Source organism: Mirounga angustirostris, unplaced genomic scaffold, assembly GCF_029215605.1.
Source record: "Mirounga angustirostris isolate CCGP_5_RB_7025 unplaced genomic scaffold, mMirAng1.0.hap1 SCAF_15, whole genome shotgun sequence".
Lineage (NCBI taxonomy): Eukaryota > Metazoa > Chordata > Mammalia > Carnivora > Phocidae > Mirounga > Mirounga angustirostris.
The window spans coordinates 44,952,559-44,972,088 of NW_026991723.1; the positions used below are offsets into that span (position 1 = coordinate 44,952,559).

The 19,530-nt window shown below is 47.4% G+C and overlaps 1 protein-coding gene and 1 pseudogene across 1 annotated transcript in view; both read left to right on the forward strand.

The window, feature by feature from the left end:
• The first annotated feature begins 6,479 nt into the window (after positions 1-6,479).
• Positions 6,480-19,530, forward strand: part of ACER2 (alkaline ceramidase 2) — a 31,237-nt gene continuing 18,186 nt past the window's right edge. Inside the window, exons 1-3 of the mRNA XM_045882475.3 lie at positions 6,480-6,712; positions 15,075-15,189; positions 15,914-16,055. Coding sequence (XP_045738431.1) covers positions 6,605-6,712; positions 15,075-15,189; positions 15,914-16,055 — 365 coding nt within the window. The 5' untranslated portion in view covers positions 6,480-6,604. The remainder of the gene's footprint in view (positions 6,713-15,074; positions 15,190-15,913; positions 16,056-19,530) is intronic.
• Positions 17,473-18,360, forward strand: LOC123849676 (host cell factor C1 regulator 1-like; annotated as a pseudogene).

A 19,530-nucleotide genomic window follows, 5' to 3' on the forward strand; every position in this document is an offset into this window, starting at 1 on the left:
TGAAATAAGGGATGCAATTCAGATATAAAAAAGGAGTTGTGATAGATTGTACTATTGATTCCAGATACTTGAACACACTTCCCTAACCCACTGTCAGGGGACTTGACCTTGTCATTGGCTGTGACCAATAGAATGTGGTGGAATGGGTGTGTTCCGTGACTGCCAGAGCCTTTGAAATCGATCCCTAGTTCTGCCATATGCCAGATTGGAACTGCTTCTTCAACCTGGGCTCCTGGAATGAAGAAGACACGTGGAGCAGAGCAGAACTGCAGTCACCCCAACTTAGAATGTCAGCAAACAAATAGAACAGTCTTGTCACTGAGATTTTGGGGGGACTGTTTTTTACTCCAGCATAACCTAATGAAGGCTGACAAATACAGGAGAATTAAGAGTTTACTAATAAGAGGTAGGACATGAAAGAGGGGGGAAGACCACTTCAAATAGTCTAGCCTGAGCGATCAGAAGATGGCCAGGTTACTGACCCAAAAGGGAAGCTAGGAGGGAAAGTCGTGACTGAGGCTTGGACTTGTTGAGTTAAAGGTGCAGGGTGAACCTCCACGAAAGATCTGTTCTCTTTGCAGCTGAGAAGGCAAGCTGAAAGACCAAGGGCAGGGCAGGATTAGACAAAAAGACGTTCGAACACGATGAGCAGAGAGAGCCCTGAGAGCCCTGTGGGCAGGTGCGCTCACCGGACGCGGCGGGACCAGAGAATGGGGGCGGGCAGGAGGCGGAGCCTCGGGCGTGGCCACCTTTCCGGAGGCCTGAGGGACAGGGACGCGCCAGTCCCCGCAGACTTGAGCAGTCCCACCGGGCGAGAGAGGAGCAGGTGTGCCCGGTTAAGAAATAATAAGCGCTGTTGCCTCCCTAAAGGGGGGAAAAAACAGAACCTAAACCAAAACTCTGGCTCTCACTACCAATTCACAGGAGCCGAGTCACCTGGGGATCTTGTAAAAATGTTAAAAATGCACATTCTGATTTAGTAGGTCTGGAGTGGAGTCCAAGATTGTACATTTCTGAGGAACTCTTAAGTGACGCAGATACTTGCTCCTCCACGTTTTAGTAGCGATGCTGTGGGGAACAGAGGAGATAACGTGCAGGTGCAATCAGTAAGATTCAGATTAAAGGAAACTCTTCATGGCCACCCAGTGTCTTAAGCAAAAGCTGGAGAAGAAACATACGGATTTCCTATTGAAACCTAACAATCAGTTGCAATGTGTAGCCTTTGTTTAAATCCCACGTCAGAAGGCAAATACTTTTTAGGACAAATGTGGAACAGGAAACACTGGATATTTGCTGATATTGGGAATTATTGTTGGTTGGGAGAGATGTTGATAATGGTATGATGATTATGTTTTAAAACGTGAGTCTTCAGAAGGCTACTACCTTTTTTTCCCTAAGATTTTATTTGTTTGACAGTGAGAGAGAGCGCGCGCCAGCGCGCAGAAGCAGGGGGAGCAGGAGAGGGAGAGGGAGAAGCAGGTTTCCCGCGGGGCAGGGAGCCGGATGCGGGGTTCGATCCCAGGACCCCGGGACCATGACCCCAGGCGAAGGCAGACGCTTAACCCGACTGAACCATCCAGGCGCCCCCTAAGGGACTATTAGACATCCAATAAAAAGTGGGGGGTGGGCTGGGTATCCCTGCTTCCTGCAGCCACAATTCTGAGCCTGGAGACTTTGTCTTAGATCCAAAAAAAAAAAAAAAAATCCTTGCTTACTTGTCTTGTTTCCCTCCTAACTGAAGAGGGAGAGCAGACTCTGAGCCCCTGGTTTCCTGGTGATGACCAGGGGAAAAAGAGGATGGTCTCTCTTGGGCTCCTGTCTTCATCCTCCTTTTGCTAGTGGCGACAGTCTTGGCTTGGATTTGATTTTTCAGGGAAGCAAAGCATCCTGTCCATAGGGGAGTTTTGCCCTGCCGCACATTGGCTAAAAGAGTGGTTCTCCAGGTGAACGTGGGTTGGAATCTCCTGGAGGATTTGTTAAGACTGTTGGACTGCACTTACAGAGTTTCTGAGTCAATAGGTCTGGGGTATGGACCTAGAAATGTGCATTTCTAAGAAGTTCCTAGGTGCTGCTGCTGGGCTGGGGGACGGCCCTTTGAGAATCACTGGCCTGAACAATGAGCCTCAAGCAAGACTATGAGGAGCAACTCTGGCCAGACAGGAAAATGCAGAAAATCTCATCCAAGATCATGCACTTCGTGCTTCACTGGCACTGGTGCCTGCAATTTTTTCCGAGGAAGACTTTGTGACTTGATGATTTCCACTTGTAGAACCAGTTGAACTGGATATTTATTATCAGATATTTACTTGGACCAAAGAAACATAGTTAAGAACTCTGTAAAAAGAGAAGATGATGGCACCCTGCCTTCCCTGCAGGGGTAGTTCCCTTAAACCTGCTCTTCATGGATCTGTACCACTGACTCCTATTTGGACCAAAAGCAACACAAGCAAACGCATGGTCAGAACTCAGCCGTGGCCTCTTCCGGGCGGTCCCATCCCCCACCCCGCTCTCCCCAAGCTCTCTGCTTACACCTGATATCAGAGTCTTCTATTCAACCACTGAAGGTGGTTGCTAAGGCATATTGTTAATATAAATGAATTTCAAAATCAATGGCCAATGGTAGGTCCTAATGTTAAATTATTAGGTTATATTCATTGAAAAAAATGACAACAATGGGGAGAGTTGATGACAGCATCCAAAAAACTTTAACATAGTCTCAAGAAGACCAACACTGGTGTCTTTGGAGAAACATCCTTTGTGTCCCTGATGCTGCTCACCAGTGGCCTTTGCTTAGCACTGTCTCTCTGTGCAATTGTAATTAAAACCCAGGTGGCTGGTTTTGATCTTGAACTAGGATGGTCATTGCCAATAAGAGTTCCTGCGTAGGAGGAAAACTCATCATTCCCTAGCAGGACCTGCAGAAGGAGGATTTATATCCAGTGGATTCTGTATTTCAGTGGTGCTAAAAGTCACAATGCTTTGCACTGTAACATCCTGAAATCCAGATACACCTTAAGGTGGATGGCATTTTATAATCATGGCTGGCCAAGTGGGGGTCAAGATGTGTTGTCAGTGCCTGAACGTGCATACACTCAGTGGTTAATCCTGGTGGAATGACTTGGCAACTGTAATCTCCATGTTTCTGTCAACAAATCACCTAAGGACTGTCTGGAAAGGAAACGTGATGCCTATTGTCTGAAAACTTTCCCTTGCAACCTTCAGGTAAGATCGAGAACGTGCCAGCATCCAAATATGTACACCAGGTTTGGAAGCATTCAGGAGTGAAGTGGAATTAAAAAATGCTGCATCACCAATGCCTGGTAATTAACAAGAGGACACCAATGACTCAGCTGAAAAATGACTAAGAAAAAGAATAGAGGGGCGCCTGGGTGGCTCAGTTGGTTAAGCGACTGCCTTCGGCTCGGGTCATGATCCTGGAGTCCCGGGATTGAGTCCCATATCGGGCTCCTTGCTTGGCAGGGAGTCTGCTTCTCCCTCTGATCCTCCCCCCTCTCATGTGCTCTCTCTCATTCTCTCTCTCAAATAAATAAATAAAATCTTTAAAAAAAAAAAAAGAAAAATAGAGGTTCTGAGTGTGATTATAGGAATTCCTTAATAAGTTTATTGTGCTTATATTTTCCTTTTTATGTACACACAAGAGTGATATAAAATAAGCATGTCTAAGTCTAAAAGCGCTCATTCAATATATACTTAAAAAGTCTAAAAGATAAAAGACATTACAAAAAGTTTGGGGGCGCCTGGGTGGCTCAGTCGTTAAGCGTCTGCCTTCGGCTCAGGTCACCATCCCAGGGTCCTGGGATCGAGCCCCGCATCAGGCTCCCTGCTTAGCAGGGAGCCTACTTTTTCCTCTCCCACTCCCCCTGCTTGTGTTCCCTCTCTCGCTGTGTCTCTCTCTGTCAATAAAATCTTAAAAAAAAAAAAACCATTACAAAGAGTTTAATTGGGTACATCTTTTTTTCCAATAGCAGCTCTCAACCTTTTTGATCTGAGGACTCCTTTTATACTGGACATTGGGGATCCTAAAATTCTTTCCTTTATGTGGAAATATCAATCGATATTTATCATATTCAAAAATTTTTTTGAGACAGAGAGAGTGCACATGTTCGTGTGAGAGCGGGAGGGGCAGACGAAGAGGGAGAGAAATCTTAAACAGGCTCCATGCTCAGCGCTGAGCCCCATGTAGGGCTTGATCTTACCACCCTGAGATCACGACCTGAGCCCAAACCAAGAGTTGGATGCTTAACAGACTGAGCCACCCAGGCGCACCTCATATTCAAAATTTAAAGAGACTTTGGGTGCCTGGGTGGCTCAGTTGGTTAAGCGACCGCCTTCGGCTCAGGTCATGATCCTGGAGTCCCAGGATGGAGTCCCGCATCGGGCTTCCTGCTCGGCAGGGAGTCTGCTTCTCCCTCTGACCCTCCCCTCTCTCCTGTGCTCTCTCTCATTCTCTCTCTCTCAAATAAATAAAATCTTAAAAAAAAAATTTAAAGAGACTTTTAATACCATAGACTACACAAGCACAGATTCTTTTAGCTGCCAGAGAGATAATGATATCACCTAGCCTCTGAAAAGCTCCAATGTGCACTGGTGAGAGAATGAGATCCAAAGGGGCAGATCATGTTGCCGTGTTCACAGGAAGAGAGTTTTCACCTTGTGGATCCCCTGAAAGGGGAACCCACTTTGAGAATCACTGGTATATAAAATAATGGTGTATTTTACACCAGTAGAGTTAATACAGACATGTTTCCACCTTAAGTACTGGAAGGAGTAGAATGTGGAAAACTGGTGTTGGACAATTGGGAGTGCTGTGAGGCATGGAGAAATTAGCTGATTAAATGTCCTCTGTGGGGCTCCTGGGTGGCTCAGTTGGTTAAGCGACTGCCTTCGGCTCAGATCATGATCCTGGAGTCCCGGGATCGAGTCCCACGTCGGGCTCCCTGCTCAGCAGGGACTCTGCTTCTCCCTCTGATCCTCCCCGCTCTCATGCTCTCTCTGTCTCATTCTCTCTCTCAAATAAATAAATAAAAATCTTAAAAAAAAAAAATAAATGTCCTCTGTGGCGGTGAGGAATATTCCCCCTCCCATTGAAGTGGCCAGCTCACACTGGGTGTCCTGCAGGCCTGAGTCATCCCGACCTTAGGAGAAGGTACCCATGGATTTGGGTTCCAGGACTGTGGAACTGGCTGTCTAGGAGGAGGACAGAAGTTGGGACAGAGGAAAGAAGGAGTGTGGCTTGCTCCCCAGGGGAAGAGAGCTGGATTTTTCTGGAGACAAACAGAGGAGCTAGGGCATGCAGTTTCTGGAGATCTGGGGAGGCCTGCAAATGGCTGTGTGGGTATCTGCTGATGGACACTGGGGCGCGAGCCAGGGTTCCCCTGGACAGTCAGGCCTAGAGAGGGCAGTACCTGGGAGCTGCTGGCCTTCAGAACACCATGCGGGTTCGAGCAAGCAGAGGCTAGTGCCAGGCACCACGGTTTGCTGACCAGAAGCTCCTTCTGCCACTGCCACTGTCCTGACCTGGTAATCCTCAAACCCCTGCCCCAGTGTTGGCTTTAGAAACTACAGCAGCAAAATAGTCACCAGCAGGTCTGAGATCATCAGGCGTAAATTTGATTTCTAGCACTGTCTTACAGGCTGGGACGGCATTGTCAATAGAACCCACTTGGCAGGATTCCCCCCCCCCCCAACAGCAAGGAAGTGATGCGTGGAAGCTCCTCAAACAGTGCCTGGCGTATCATAAAAGCTGTACATATCATCTCTTGCACTTTGGATGTCCTGGAGATGTCATACCTGCCACACCGCGTCCTCCGAGTGTTGCTATGGCTAAAGTTTCGCCCTATGTTTAATTGAAGGCCGGATTAAAGCCCTAAGGCTGGAGTCCGGGGGACCGAGAGCATCCTGGAAATTGCAGAAGTGCTCTACTGAAGAGAGGGTGGCAGAGGCTGTGTGTGTGGGGGGGGGTGAGCCATCGAACCGGCCACTCCAGCCTGCAAGGTCTTCCTGCTCTAGCCCATGGCACTGGGTCCTGCCAAGCAAACCCTTACGGGCTTCAGAGGGACTGAGGGCTTTTCTTTCTTGAGTGTGAGCATGGGCGTCCCACGCAGGGCACAGCCAGATCAGTGCAAACTCCCTGAGAGTCCACAGGGGCCTGGATCCTCCGGGGTGGGGGTGGGGGGAGTCGTGGCGCCTGTGAGTCTGGGCGTGGGCAGGCACAGGCAGGCACCGGGCCGGGCCGTCAAGGCTTCTGCCACCTGCCGTAGCGGTAGCCGCGGTATCCAGACTTGCCTGGAGCTCTGTCCCCGATTCCGGACTGCCCCTCCTCCCACATGCGTCCCGCCCCTCGGGTGGGCGTGGCCTGCTCCTACCCTCGCCTTCCCCTCCAGGGGGCGGAGCTGGGGGAGGGGTCCACGAGCCAGTCACGTCCAACAGGCGGAGCGGAGCACTAGGGGGCCGGCTGGGGAGGCGCCACATCCGGCGGCTGACTCTTCGCGTGTAAAGCCGAGGCCGCTGCAGTCGGCGTCCAGCAGTAGCCCTGGGCTCTTCTCGGCTGCGGGAGCCGCTGCTCCAATGCCCCACAGCGGCCATGAGCATCCCACACTGGTGGGACCAGCTGCGGGCCGGCAGCTCGGAGGTGGATTGGTGCGAGGACAACTACACCATCGTGCCTGCCATCGCCGAGTTCTACAACACGGTGCGGGAGCGGGAGCGGGGATGGCAGGCGGGCTTGAGGGAGGGGACCGCCACTAATCGTGGCTGCGCCTGGAACCTGGACGTGTATTTGGGGTATGCTGTCTCCAGGGCCAGAGTCGATCCGCGCGCCCCCTCCTCTGCGCTCCTTCCAGCTCTCCATCTGTCCTTTTCTGTCCCTATCCCGACATCTGGGCTCATCCTCCCCTTGTCATTTCCGTCTGATGGCTCTATTGTCTTGTTTGACCGGCACCTGTCCCGAAGCCCGTGGTCCGTGTCAGCCCTTCGCCCAGGTGGGTGACTCAGGGGCTGGTGAACCCGCCGGGACAATTCCCTTCCTCCCCTAGGATCTCTGTGGCGTGACGCACTTGGGTCGCATTGTGCGGTTTCTCCCTGAATACCTGCTGGAGGGTGGGGGGGGGGGCGGGAGGAGGGAGTCCGCCGGCAGGTCTCAGGAGCAGGGCCCACTGCTGCCGTGCTGACTGGCCCCGCCCCACTAATACACCAATAATAGGTCGAGTTACTTTTGGCCAGAATCACATTAATTGCTACTAGTTCCTAGTTCTTTGCCTTTGGTTCCCAGGCTCAGTCCAGCCCCCAGGTCAACTCCCCCAGGCCTGTGCCCTCTCCAGTGATTAAGCCTGGGGAGTGAGCGGGAAGTTTGGGAGTGATTGTGTGCGTGTTCGTGGGCTTGCCTCGGTCCCTGCTACGGGCAGGCTGAGCCTTCCCCCCTGCAGTAGCCTGTGTGCTGTTAGTATTTATGGGAGGGAAAGCTTGATGCTCCAGGAAATGCCTCTTCTCGCTGTGCGGTGGCTCTGGGTTCCCAGACCAAATCGAAGACTCTGCATGGTCATTTCTGCGGCTGCCCAAACACACACACACAAAAACAGGAACTCCTGGTTTACAAGTCACTGTGAATTTGAGGTTGTTCTTTCGGATTTTCTCCTTGGAGATGCTGGAGAGAATATACTTGGCGTGAGTCCGTCTGGAGGGATCTCCCATGAGCTTGTCCCAGCCCTTTCATTCATTGATGATGAAACTGAACTGTAGAGAAGGGAACGGTCATACTCATGTTTCCGGCACAATCCAGAAGTCTGCACTGTCCCTCCTTCTGCCCTCACAAACGCTCCTGCTTCTTAATTAGGACCAGGTTAGTTCTTCAAGAAAGCCTGGCCCTCTGCTGTCTATAGATCCTGTGAAAGACTAGTGGAGGTGGCTACAGCTCACCTGTTGAACCCCTTCTTTCAGAGTTTACTCTTGGGGTAGATGGGGGCGGGGGGCACACAGGATGGGCTGGGGATGGCTGGGTACTTTCTGTAGCCGTACTTTCTCCTTTTATAAGGTGGAGAGTACTATTAAGGATTTCACCAGAGAGTTAAGGAACAAATGACAGGCTGGGGACAAGTTCTCACACACCCAGCAAGATAATGACCTGTGGAGACCGAGGCCAGCTGAGAGTCAGGCCTGGTTCCTTGGCCAGAAGTTCATTTAGAGCTGTTCTGTGCCTGTCTTGAAAAGCCCCAGAGTGCTGGATGAGGGGGGACACTTTATGTTGTTTTTACTTTTAATCTAGTCCTGTTGGAGCTGTTGTGGAGTGAGTGCCAAAGTCTTTTTTTAGAAACGAACTGTCGCTCTTCAGCTGCAGTGTCTGTGGGTGATGAGCCTGGTTGGTCCTCCTGACAGGCCTTATTCTTTGGAATATTCCTACAAACCACAAAATTTGCTTTAGCCCTGCAGAGAGCTTTAAACCTCAGAGTAGTAGTTGGTCACCTAACTTTGTTGAGTCTAGGTCCAAAGAGCTTAGCGAAAACGGTTTCCTTCTCTCTGTTTCCAAGCCCTACTTATTTCTGAAGCTTATCACAGGACAAACCCGTGCTTATCTCTCTCTTGTATTGAGGAAGACCGTGAACTATTACATGGTGATAAACAGCTCATTAAATCCTCGTAGGAAGGCCGCAGATCTAATTATCCATTTTAGAAACATCATTACTAATTTTGAGGGAAAGGTTAAGGAACTGAAGATAGAAAATCAGGGGAGAACTGGGAGCAGGATCTAGAACCTTCTTAACGGGTCTTGGGGCTAGCACATCACTACTACAACTTCAGTCACTACTGGCTACCATGAATTGTTTGCTAGGTGTTGAACCTCTGCTGCACGGTGTATAGTCACCCTCAGTGGTGGGCACTCACTATTAGATCCACTGGATAAAAGGAAGAAACCAGGGTCTGGTGAGATGATGCAATTTGCTGAGGTCAAGAAAATGGCAGAATTAGAGCTAGAACTCGGTCCATTTGACTCTACAAAGATACTCCTCCTGAAGATGCAAATGCCATATAGCTCCTTTTGACTTATTTATTCTGCGCAGCACAGATGTTTATGATTGAGCCATTCTTTAACTGGAAACTCCTGCATTGGGACCATATGAACTACAGGATAAAACTCATGATGTTGGATATGAAAAAGTTTGTTTAGTTTTTTGTTATAGTTGTTCTGTATTTTAAAATGTTCACCTTAAAAATAAGTTACTTTACCAGCAAACGTGGGTTTATTTCAGAAAAAGAAAACTGCCATTCAGGACAAGCAAGCTATAGGAAAGCCATAGGCAAGACCAACAAACAAAGGAGAGGAATGTTATCTTATGGAAAAGGCGGAAGTCGGGAGGGGTTGTTTTGAACTGGGGAGTTCAGGGTGATTGTTTCTCATTGGCTGAGTGGCAGGGGTAGTGAATTTCTTATGGGAAATACAAGGTACATCTTTCCCTGTTGGGGCCTGGGATAGACCATTGGTTCCTGTTGGGGAATCTTCTGTTAGGGGTCTGTAATTGGGAGCCTCCCCTTCTTGCATCCTGAGTCTCCTTCAGGGAGGTTTCCACTTACTAATTTTCACAAAGTAGCATGGTCATGGTAAAAAATTCAGAGCAGGCAAATTATAAAGTGAAAAATCTGTTTTTGTGTATCTTTTCAGACCTTTTTTCAGGCATTGTACAAAACACATGCATTTGTGAGTATATAAAATATGTATGTATAATGTATACCCACAATATCTAAGTTTTTATTTAACCCAGTTGAGATCATACTACACAAACTCCTCTTGATGTTTTCACTTAATAGATCTTAGAGATGGTCCTATATTGGCTCTGAGTTATCTTCCTCTTTACAATGTCTAATCAGTGTTCCATTTAATGGATTGACCGTGATTTATTCACCCACTCAGCCTCTTATTGATGGACACGTAGGGCAGTTTGTTTTATGCTTTCAATTTGGTTTCTGAGCAGTGATGCAATGAATATCCTTATATATGCATCTGGATGTACTTCTACAAGTACGAATCCTCTAGAGGGAATTGCTAGGACAAGGAGAGTGTTTACTTAAAGTCTGATAATTATTGCTAAATGGCCCACCAGAGAGAGTACCCTGGTTTATACACCCACTGACAGTGTTTGGGTGGACAAAGCATTTTGCTTTGGGGCCCTGCAAATCTCTATTGCCTCGAGACTTGTCATCATCCTTTGCTTCAGCCAAGCCCAGATCTCCCTTCCAAGAACATGTCATGTTCTTCCACCGCCTTTTGCTTCTGCACATTTTGTACTGTTTCTTCCACATATAAATTTTATTGACTTGAGTTCCTTTTTATGTTTTAAATTTCCAGGCTCTAGTCACACTGAAGAGAAGAACTCTAGAACGCACTGCTTTAGAGAAAAGTAGCTTCTGCTTTTTAACACTGGCTTAGCTTTTGGGGACTCTGTTGCTGGGCAGGGACTCAGGGGCTCAGGAGGAAATCCACTGGTGCTGAAAAAAAGTCTTGAAGCAAAATATATGCATAAAACCAGCCCATCATCTGTCGCCTTTCCCAAGGAGCTCTGCCACCCATCAAGATAAGGAAGGTAGTCCTGATATGCTAAAGCCCATGTCCCTGTAGGGCAGAATGACCTATATCCTGTCTCTGTTCATCTCTAGATCTATTTACTGGGCAGCTACTGTGTGCTTGTCACAGAGACCAGACCTGCAAACGGTCATCTCGGTGGTGACGGCCAGACCAGAGAGATGTACAAATTGGCAAGGGTATTATTAGTATTCTGCATGGGCTTGGTGTACTGTGGGGGAATTTCGCAAGAAGTCTTCAGAGTGGGGAGGCCAACTTGTCCTGGTTTGTCCAGGCTTTGCCCGATTTTGAAGCTGAAAGCCCCATGTCCTGGGGAACCTTCTTCAGTCCCAGGCCGGCCAGGACAGTTGGTCATCCCAGAGGCAGGAGGGGAGCAATGGAATGGAGGATTAGAAATCTGCATACAGTCAAGATGCACAGACCGCCTACCCAGCCAGGGGAATACCCCTTAGCTGTTTCTGAACCTCCTGTTCAGAAAATCTTACAGCCTGTTGCTTTGTCAGCATTTACCCTCTGCCTGGGAAAGTGCACACTCCCATGCATTGGGAGGAGATTGCTGTCTGTTCCTGAGATTATTTTGGTGTCATGTTATGGAGGAATTCGTGGAATGAGGAACTTTCTAAGGAAATAATTAATACATTTTAAAATCGCGGTTTCCTTTTAATTAAAAAAAAATCTGCTCTGCAGACATTAAGCAAATTAGTTCTCCAAAGCAATAGGCTTTAAAAAAAATACCCTTGGCTGAACTATTCAGCTTGAGTGACCCACACAATTGTTAGGGGAAGTTTCATTTCTCAGAAGAGATGGAGCCACTGAATGTGTGTTTTAACCAGGACTTGTTTGCTTATCTGTATTTCTTTCGGAGTTCCTTCCTCTTTTTGTCTTGGGGAGAGAGAATCTCCCTCTGATTTGGTCTTTCCCTTTCCATAGATGGAGGGCTTTAAAAAGACATGGTGAGCGCTGTGAATTGTGTAAGACTGTTTAATCACAGACCTGTACCTCCGAAACAAATAATACATTATATGTTAAAAAAAAAAAAAAAAAGGAGAAGATAGCAGGAAGGGAAGAATGAAGGGGGGGAATCGGAGGGGGAGACGAACCATGAGAGACTATGGACTCTGAGAAACAAACTGAGGGTTCTAGAGGGGAGGGGGTGGGGGGATGGGTTAGCCTGGTGATGGGTATTAAAGAGGGCATGTACTGAATGGAGCACTGGGTGTTATACGCAAACAATGAATCATGGAACACTACATCAAAAACTCATGATGTAATGTATGGTGACTAACATAACATACTTTAAAATAAATAAATAAATAAATAAAAGGCATGGTAGAGGCCGGCCATCATTGGTAGCAGGGCTACGGAGAGGCAATAAAGTGATTTCCCTGTTATCTGGGAGATGTTCAAATGGTGCTTCTAAGTTGGACTTCTTAATATGTGCATTAAGAAAAAAATGTTTGAAGTCCCATGACTTTCCCGCAGGTGTAATGAACTTCATGCCTTTGTGAGTAGGGTCTAAACATTTAAACGTGATTAACACAGAAACCAGCATTGCACCGTATGTTACCTAGAATTTAAATACAAATTTGAAAAGGAAAAAAAGTGAAGAACACAAGTCAACAGCTTGTTGGGAGTCGGCTTGGCAGGAGATGGTTGCGCTTGTAAGGGAGATTGCAAGGACTTGAGGCAATGAAGACGGGGTAAAAAGCAAACCCAGTCCTACCCCCCTAACTTTGTAGGAGGGGCTGTACATTGGGGCTCCTTCCCCTGGGGAGGGACTAGATAAACCGCTCGCATGTGTGGCACTTACAGCAAATGAGGTCAATCTATCTGAACTAGGGGGGAAAGGTTTGCGTAGCCTATTGTTGAAGGCAGAGCGATAATGTTATTATATGTGATATATACGTATTCACATAAATGCAAGGAAGATGACTCGAAGGCTGTGAATCTGAGGATAACCATTATCCCTCGGGAGGAGGATGGCAAGGAGACTTTAAAAAAATTACAGAATGAAACAGGAGAACACATTTATGTCTAAGAAAGGAGAAAGATCAGGTTTTGAGTTACCTCTGGTATAATAATTCCATTTTCCCTTCTCCCTTTCCTTCCTTCTCTGCTTAACAAAAGGAGCCACATTTAAATCACATCACAGGTGTGCAATGCGGGATAAGTCAGAATTTTTAGAGAACCAGTGAGGAGTTAAGCCAAGGAGGTCAGAGTGTGGCTGTGGGGGGGGGGCTTGGAGGGGAAAATCAGCTCTGGGCAGGGGAAACAGCTCAGTGTGGGTCACTGCTCTGTGGGTGATTGCCTCTTTGACCTCGGCCAGCCTGGGGAGCCCTTCTGGGTGCTCACGCATTGCCCCTTGTCAAACAAGGGATGGTCTTGACATGCTCTCATTTTTACTCCTGAAGATCTCTCGTCCTTTAAGTGATTCCTTGGGAGGTTAAAGGCTATGATAGTAATGACAACCGACAGCTTCCTGCTGACAAGGCACACGCATTGGCAGAGTGGTAGAGATACTAGAATCCCCGTACATGACTGGTGGGAAGGTAACGTGGTCCAGCCACTGTGGGAAACAGCTTGGTGGTTCCTCACTGAGTTAAACATGGAGTTTCCATTGGATCCAGCAATACCAGCTTGGGCATCCGCCCAGAAGAAAACAAATCCTCAAAAATGTGTATGTGAATGTTCATAGCAGCCCTGTTCACAACAATCCGTCGATGAGTGAACGGATGAACAGTGTGGTCTTCAGACGATGGAATATTATTTGGCCACAAAAAGGCAGGAAGTACTGTATGTACCACAATGTGGAGGAACTGCAGACCTGTTGTGCTAAGTGAAAGAAGCCAGACACAAAGGTCCTAGAGTGTGTGATTCTATTTTCATGACATACCCAGAATAGGTAAACTCAGACACAGAAAGCAGATTAGCAGTTGCCAGGGGCTGGGGGGGGGGGGGGGGGGAGGTGGGGGAGGGGGAGCAGAAAGTACCTGCTTAATGGGTATAGGATTTCTTTTTGAGGGTGATAAAAAGATTTTAGAACTAGACAGAGGTGGGGCGCCTGGGTGGCTCAGTCGTTAAGGGTCTGCCTTCGGCTCGGGTCATGATCCCAGGGTCCTGGGATTGAGCCCCGCATCGGGCTCCCTGCTCCACAGGAGGCCTGCTTCTTCCTCTCCCACTCCCCCTGCTTGTGTTCCCTCTCTGTGTCTCTCTGTCAAATAAATAAAATCTTTAAAAGTTATCAAAGAGGGGTGCCTCGGTGGCTCAGTCATTAAGCATCTGCCTTCGGCTCAGGTCATGATCCTGGAGTCCTGGGATCGAGCCCCGCATTGGGCTCCCTGCTCGGCGGGAAGCCTGCTTCTCCCTCTCCCATTCCCCCTGCTTGTGTTCCCTCTCTCGCTGTCTCTCTCTGTCAAATAAATAAATAAAATCTTTAAAAAAAAACACAACAAACTAGACAGAGGTGATGGTTGCATATTCTGAGGGCATTTAATGACATGGAATTGTATACTCTAAAATGGTTCATTTTGTGTGATGTGAATTTTCCCTTGATTTAAAAAAAATTGGGAAAACAAAAAGGGGAGCTGGCTGTGACCTCCTAAAAACAAAAAGACAAAATAAATAAATAAATAAAACCAAAAACTAGAGGGGAGGTTCCAGAGTTATGTGGGCCAGTATGGTCATCACTAGGCACCTGTAGTTGTTAAGCATGTGGAATACGGCTGGTTCAGATGGAGACAGGCTGTTAAGTATGAAGTTCACTCAGCTTTATGTGAACAACAGAATGGAAAATACCTCGTTAATGATATTTAAATAGTGATTAGGTGTTGAAATGACAGTAATTTGATTAGAGAAGATATATTTTTTTGAAAAGCCAACTGCCCCCCTCCCCCGCCCGATAACAGGCTTAAATCCACACTAAAATCTGAAAGTTTGATCTTTACCTAAAAATAGATTTGATTAGGGGAAGAAATTGACAAAGGGCAGACCCTGGAAGCATCCTGCCTTTGTGTGGGCGCTGGAGAAAAAAGCTGGCCTTGCTAGCAGAAAATTTTGGGGAGCTGGGATGTCTAGTACTCACCTCCATATTAAGCTTTATTTTTTTTTTTTACCATTACTTAGTGCGGGTCTTACCTTTAAAAATATATGTGCAAGTAGATCAAAATGCTTCACAGTTAGCCTTGTGCAGAAAAAGAAGATGATTCTTGGAATCCAGAGAGGGGGTTGGGCAGCTTTCATAGATTGATCATGGGAGCAGCTATTAAAATGCTGCAGAGCGATGGGAAGAATCCCCCAAATGGCCATAAAGAAGGCTTAAATTTCCCTGTATCTGCAGTTAAAAAAAAAGAGATGTAAGAGCTTAAACAAGACGTGTGGCCACATTCATCCCAGTTTGCAAAGCTCATATTTGGAACATGCTGCTTTATTTTTTTGCCCCTTAATATTCATCTTTTCATTTTCCACCCCCCCTCCCTCCCCCCAGATCAGCAACGTCTTATTTTTCGTTTTACCGCCCATCTGCATGTGTTTATTTCGCCAGTACGCAACATGCTTCAACAGTGGGATCTACCTAATATGGACGCTCTTAGTTGTAGTGGGTAAGTGGATTTGTGTTCGAGCAGGGGCTGAGAGGGAGGAAATGGAATTCTGCACACTTCCTGTCCTATTTGAACATGATGTTTTGTAAACCAAAGTCACTCTGACGTCTCAGCGAACTTTTATTTTTGCTTTGATGCCAGAAGGAGGACGCCTCTGGACATGGGCTGGACACCCGGGGTGACGCCAGCCATCACTTAATGGCACGGGAGGGCTTATTTCTCTAACAGCTGTTGGGGCTGTGCCAGCGCTGTTTTCTGAGGACTTCTGAAGAAAATCACACAAAAGCGATTGAGCTGATGAGACTTTAGTCTAGTGGATCAAAACGAGAAAAAAAATTTTTAGATGTTTGATCCTTCATTGTTCTGGGAAATGCTTGTATAATTTCCATTTCCTTCCACAGGCAGATTGGGAATTCTTAACAGTGAGAGAATGTTGACTTTTATTGAAAGCCTCTTCCCCCGAAGCCTCCTGGAGGACAGAGTGTTTAACTGGCATTATTCAAGCTCTGATGTGATCTTGGGTCCCTGCTTGCAATCCTCTTTCTAGGCTTCAAGGCTGCCTGTCTAGGTGGTGTGTGTTTCTTCCTTCAGCTTCTTTCAGTGAGAGTGTGATCTGGTGATTGTGACCGTGGTTGGTCGAATGGCTGGCCTTCAGCAGTGTGTTGGATTTGTGGGTCCGTTCTTCTGTGATGACCTTTTTTTAATTGGTTGTAATTGATTCTAGGAATTGGATCCGTCTACTTCCATGCAACCCTAAGTTTCTTGGGTCAGATGCTCGATGAACTTGCAATCCTTTGGGTTCTGATGTGTGCTCTGGCCATGTGGTTCCCCAGAAGGTACCTACCAAAGGTCTTTCGGAATGACAGGTAAGCTTGTGTTAAACAGTTTTGTATTTACTGCTGAGTGCAGCACCCAACATCTCCATGTATGTATCAGGAAAACAGCACACAATGGAGCCTCCCCTTATGATGAGCTTATCAGATACTTGTTTAATATCCACGGGTTGTTTATTCTTTTAGACCGTAAACTGACGAAAGAGGGAATTTTAATATGCTTGGCAAAGAATTTATAGGATATTAGGGGTAAACGGTCAAATGTCTCCCTTATAGGATATGAACAAAAGTGGAAAGATTTTCAGTGGCGGAGAAATTACTGAATGGTAGTTCAGAGACCTTTGATTTTCTGCTAGAACATTTCCTTGAGTCCAATCCAATTCTATCTACCATTTGATAAGTTTATAGTAAAATTCCATTAAGGAATTGGTTCTTGTAGCTGTAGATCCCATGATTGTCAAATGGTATTGGTTTTACCTCTGCTGAGATCTACACACACACACACACACCCCCTCCAAGCTAGAAATCCAGAATTTCAGGAAGGGATGCTTATATGGTTATTCATCCAGTAAATATTTTTTTGAACACTTACTATGCATTTTTTCCAGACACTGGGATATAGCACTAAACAAAACAATAGAGCCTCTGCCTTCAGTGAGCTCATACTGAAGTTGGGGAGGCTACAAATCAGTGAACAAACAAATAATACAATGTTAGGATAAGTGCTCTGATAAAAAAATGAAGCTGGAAAGGAGGTAGAGGTGACATAGGGTGCTCATTTGGAGTTAGGTCAGGGAAAGCCTTTCTGAGGAGCTGTATGAGGTTTGTTAATATCTGAAGGAGCCGAAGAGAGTCAACCTCATAAAGATGAGAAATGCTCCTAGAACATATGACCCATACATATTTCTCTGTAGGACACTGTGTTTTATATGGATCCATATATATATATATATGGATAAATAGTCTAAAAACATGGATTCAATCAAGCAAGCTGTGGGTACCCAGGGAAGAGCTGTACTAGGAAAATAAAGAATTCCTAGTGTTCCTGGTACTGTGAATAGGAATAGGAATTTTGGAGCTATTAAAGACAAAGGCTGTTCTCTATGGATGGAGGTGGGGAAGTGTCCATAAAACATGCTGGCTGCAAAGAGCACATGGTAGAACTGTGTGTGGGATAGCATAACTGTAGAATGAATTAACTAATCTCTTTTGGCGTCTAGGTCTTTGTGTGCACATAGAAATAACTAGAGGAGGGGCGCCTGGGTGGCTCAGTTGGTTAAGCGACTGCCTTCGGCTCAGGTCATGATCCTGGAGTCCCGGGATCGAGTCCTGCATCGGGCTCCCTGCTCAGCGGGGAGTCTGCTACTCCCTCTGCCCCTCCCCCCTCTCATGTACTCTCTCTCAAATAAATAAATAAAATCTTAAAAAAAAAATAACTAGAGGAGGAGGATAAACAGCCACTATCATTGGCTATTCTTAGGATGGGGCTCAGAGGGTTAAGCGTCTGCCTTTGGCTCAGGTCACGATCTCCAGGTCCTGGGATGGAGCCCCACATCGTGGGCTCCCTGCTCAGCAGGGAGTCTGCTTCTCCCTCTTCCTCTGCTCTCCCCACTGCTCCTACTCTCTCTCTCTTTCTGTATCTCTCTGTCTCAAATGAATAAATACAAAATTCTTAGCTGCAGGACCCCGAACCCACATGATCCTGCAGCAGCCCCTGGAACGAGGCCCCACAGGTTGGGCCCAGCGTGACCCACGGGCCGCGTCGGGGACGCCCCGAGCCTAGGACGTGAGCTCCCCTCTCCGAGGAGCTGTGCCCATGAGCACCAAGCAGCGCCTGGAGGAAGAGCAGGAGCCCTTTCGAAAACGGTTCCTTTCTGAAGAGAACGTGGCCACCCACTTCTCTCCACTCAGCCTGCACAATGACCACTCTTACTACAGCCTCCACTCAGGAGCCCTTGCTCTGAGCTGCTTCTCTCGCACCACCCTGGGAACCTGATCCCTGAGGCCCTCCAGCTGCTGAGGCTAGGGGACACCCCCACTCCCCACTACCCTGCAACCCAAGCTGGGGAGATAATGGAGCTCTGAGTGCTGGTGGGCAGTAGTTCTGTCCACCTTCCTTCTTCCCCACAACAGAGAAGACCAGCATCCCCACTAAGGGACCAGCTGTCCTGAATATTCTCCAGACCAGGCCTCTGGGCCCCAGGACCTACTCTCAACAGAGGAGGACACTGACTCCCACAGAGCCTTGGGGTGGGGGGAGCAGGAGGCACAGGAGCATGGGAAGGGAGGCATCCCCCCCAGAACTGAATAAAGATTGCTGAGCATATGAAAAAAAAATTCTTAAAAAAAAAAAAAGGAATGGGGGAGGGAGTGGGGGAGAGAACTTTCACTTTTACCTTTAATTTATACTGTTGTGCAGTTTTTTTTAAACAAAGAGCACATGTTACTTTTTAATAATAACACATTTTTCAGTGAAGTAGGGAGAAAACATACTTCAGATGAACTAGCTGTACTATCTTCATTGTACAGAGCAGGATTTGAATTAAAGTGTTTTCTTTGACTATCGTCGAGCAGATAAAGGATCCTCAAGGTTACTTATCCAAAAAATGAGCGTGAGAGAGCCAGCAGTTGACGAGAGGTGACAAGAAGGGCATTCCTGGCTTCAGGAGAAATACAGCCTCCGTTGGCTGTGGCCTTCTCAGTGGAGGAAGGAGGCTTCAGCGTGTGGCAGGTTGGCTGGGGCGGTTTGGTGTCTAGTCTTGTGCTCGCTTGTCCGGCTTCGGGAGAATGACTGGGGGTGCTTAGAAAGCCTCGTGAGGTGGAGAAGGGGGGCAGCGCCAGGCAAGTCAGGAGGGCCTTCGCAGGAGGGGCTTTCGGGCTCTGGCTGAGAAACATCGTTTACCTTTGGCCTTTCCTGTCGAGTCAGAGGGTGGCCACCAGTCACCTCCATCCCTGCCCGAGCCTGGTGGGTGGGAGGTGGAGAGCTGAGGAATCTCTTTGCTCTTAGATCTGATCTTTCTTTTTTTTTTTTTTTTTTTTTTAAGATTTTTTATTTATTTGACAGAGAGAGAGACAGTGAGAGAGGGAACACAAGCAGGGGGAGTGGGAGAGGGAGAAGCAGGCTTCCCGCCGAGCAGGGAGCCCGATGTGGGGCTCGATCCCAGGACCCTGGGATCATGACCTGAGCCGAAGGCAGACGCTTAACGACTGAGCCACCCAGGCGCCCCTTAGATCTGATCTTTCAAGTCCTGGGGGCTGAGTGAGAAGCCTCACACAGAAGAATGGTTTTGTTCGTGGCACTCTGGAGGTGCCACTTGAAATTCCAAGCGACAGTTTGGTGTGTGTTCATAGTAGAGAATCTTTTTCTTTTTCATTTCTTTTTTTTTTTTTTTAAGTAGGCTCCGCACCCAGTGTGGAGCCCAACACAGGGCTCGAACTCATGACCCCGAGATCCAGACCTGAGCTGAGATCAAGATTTGGATGCTTAACCACAAACTGAGCCACACAG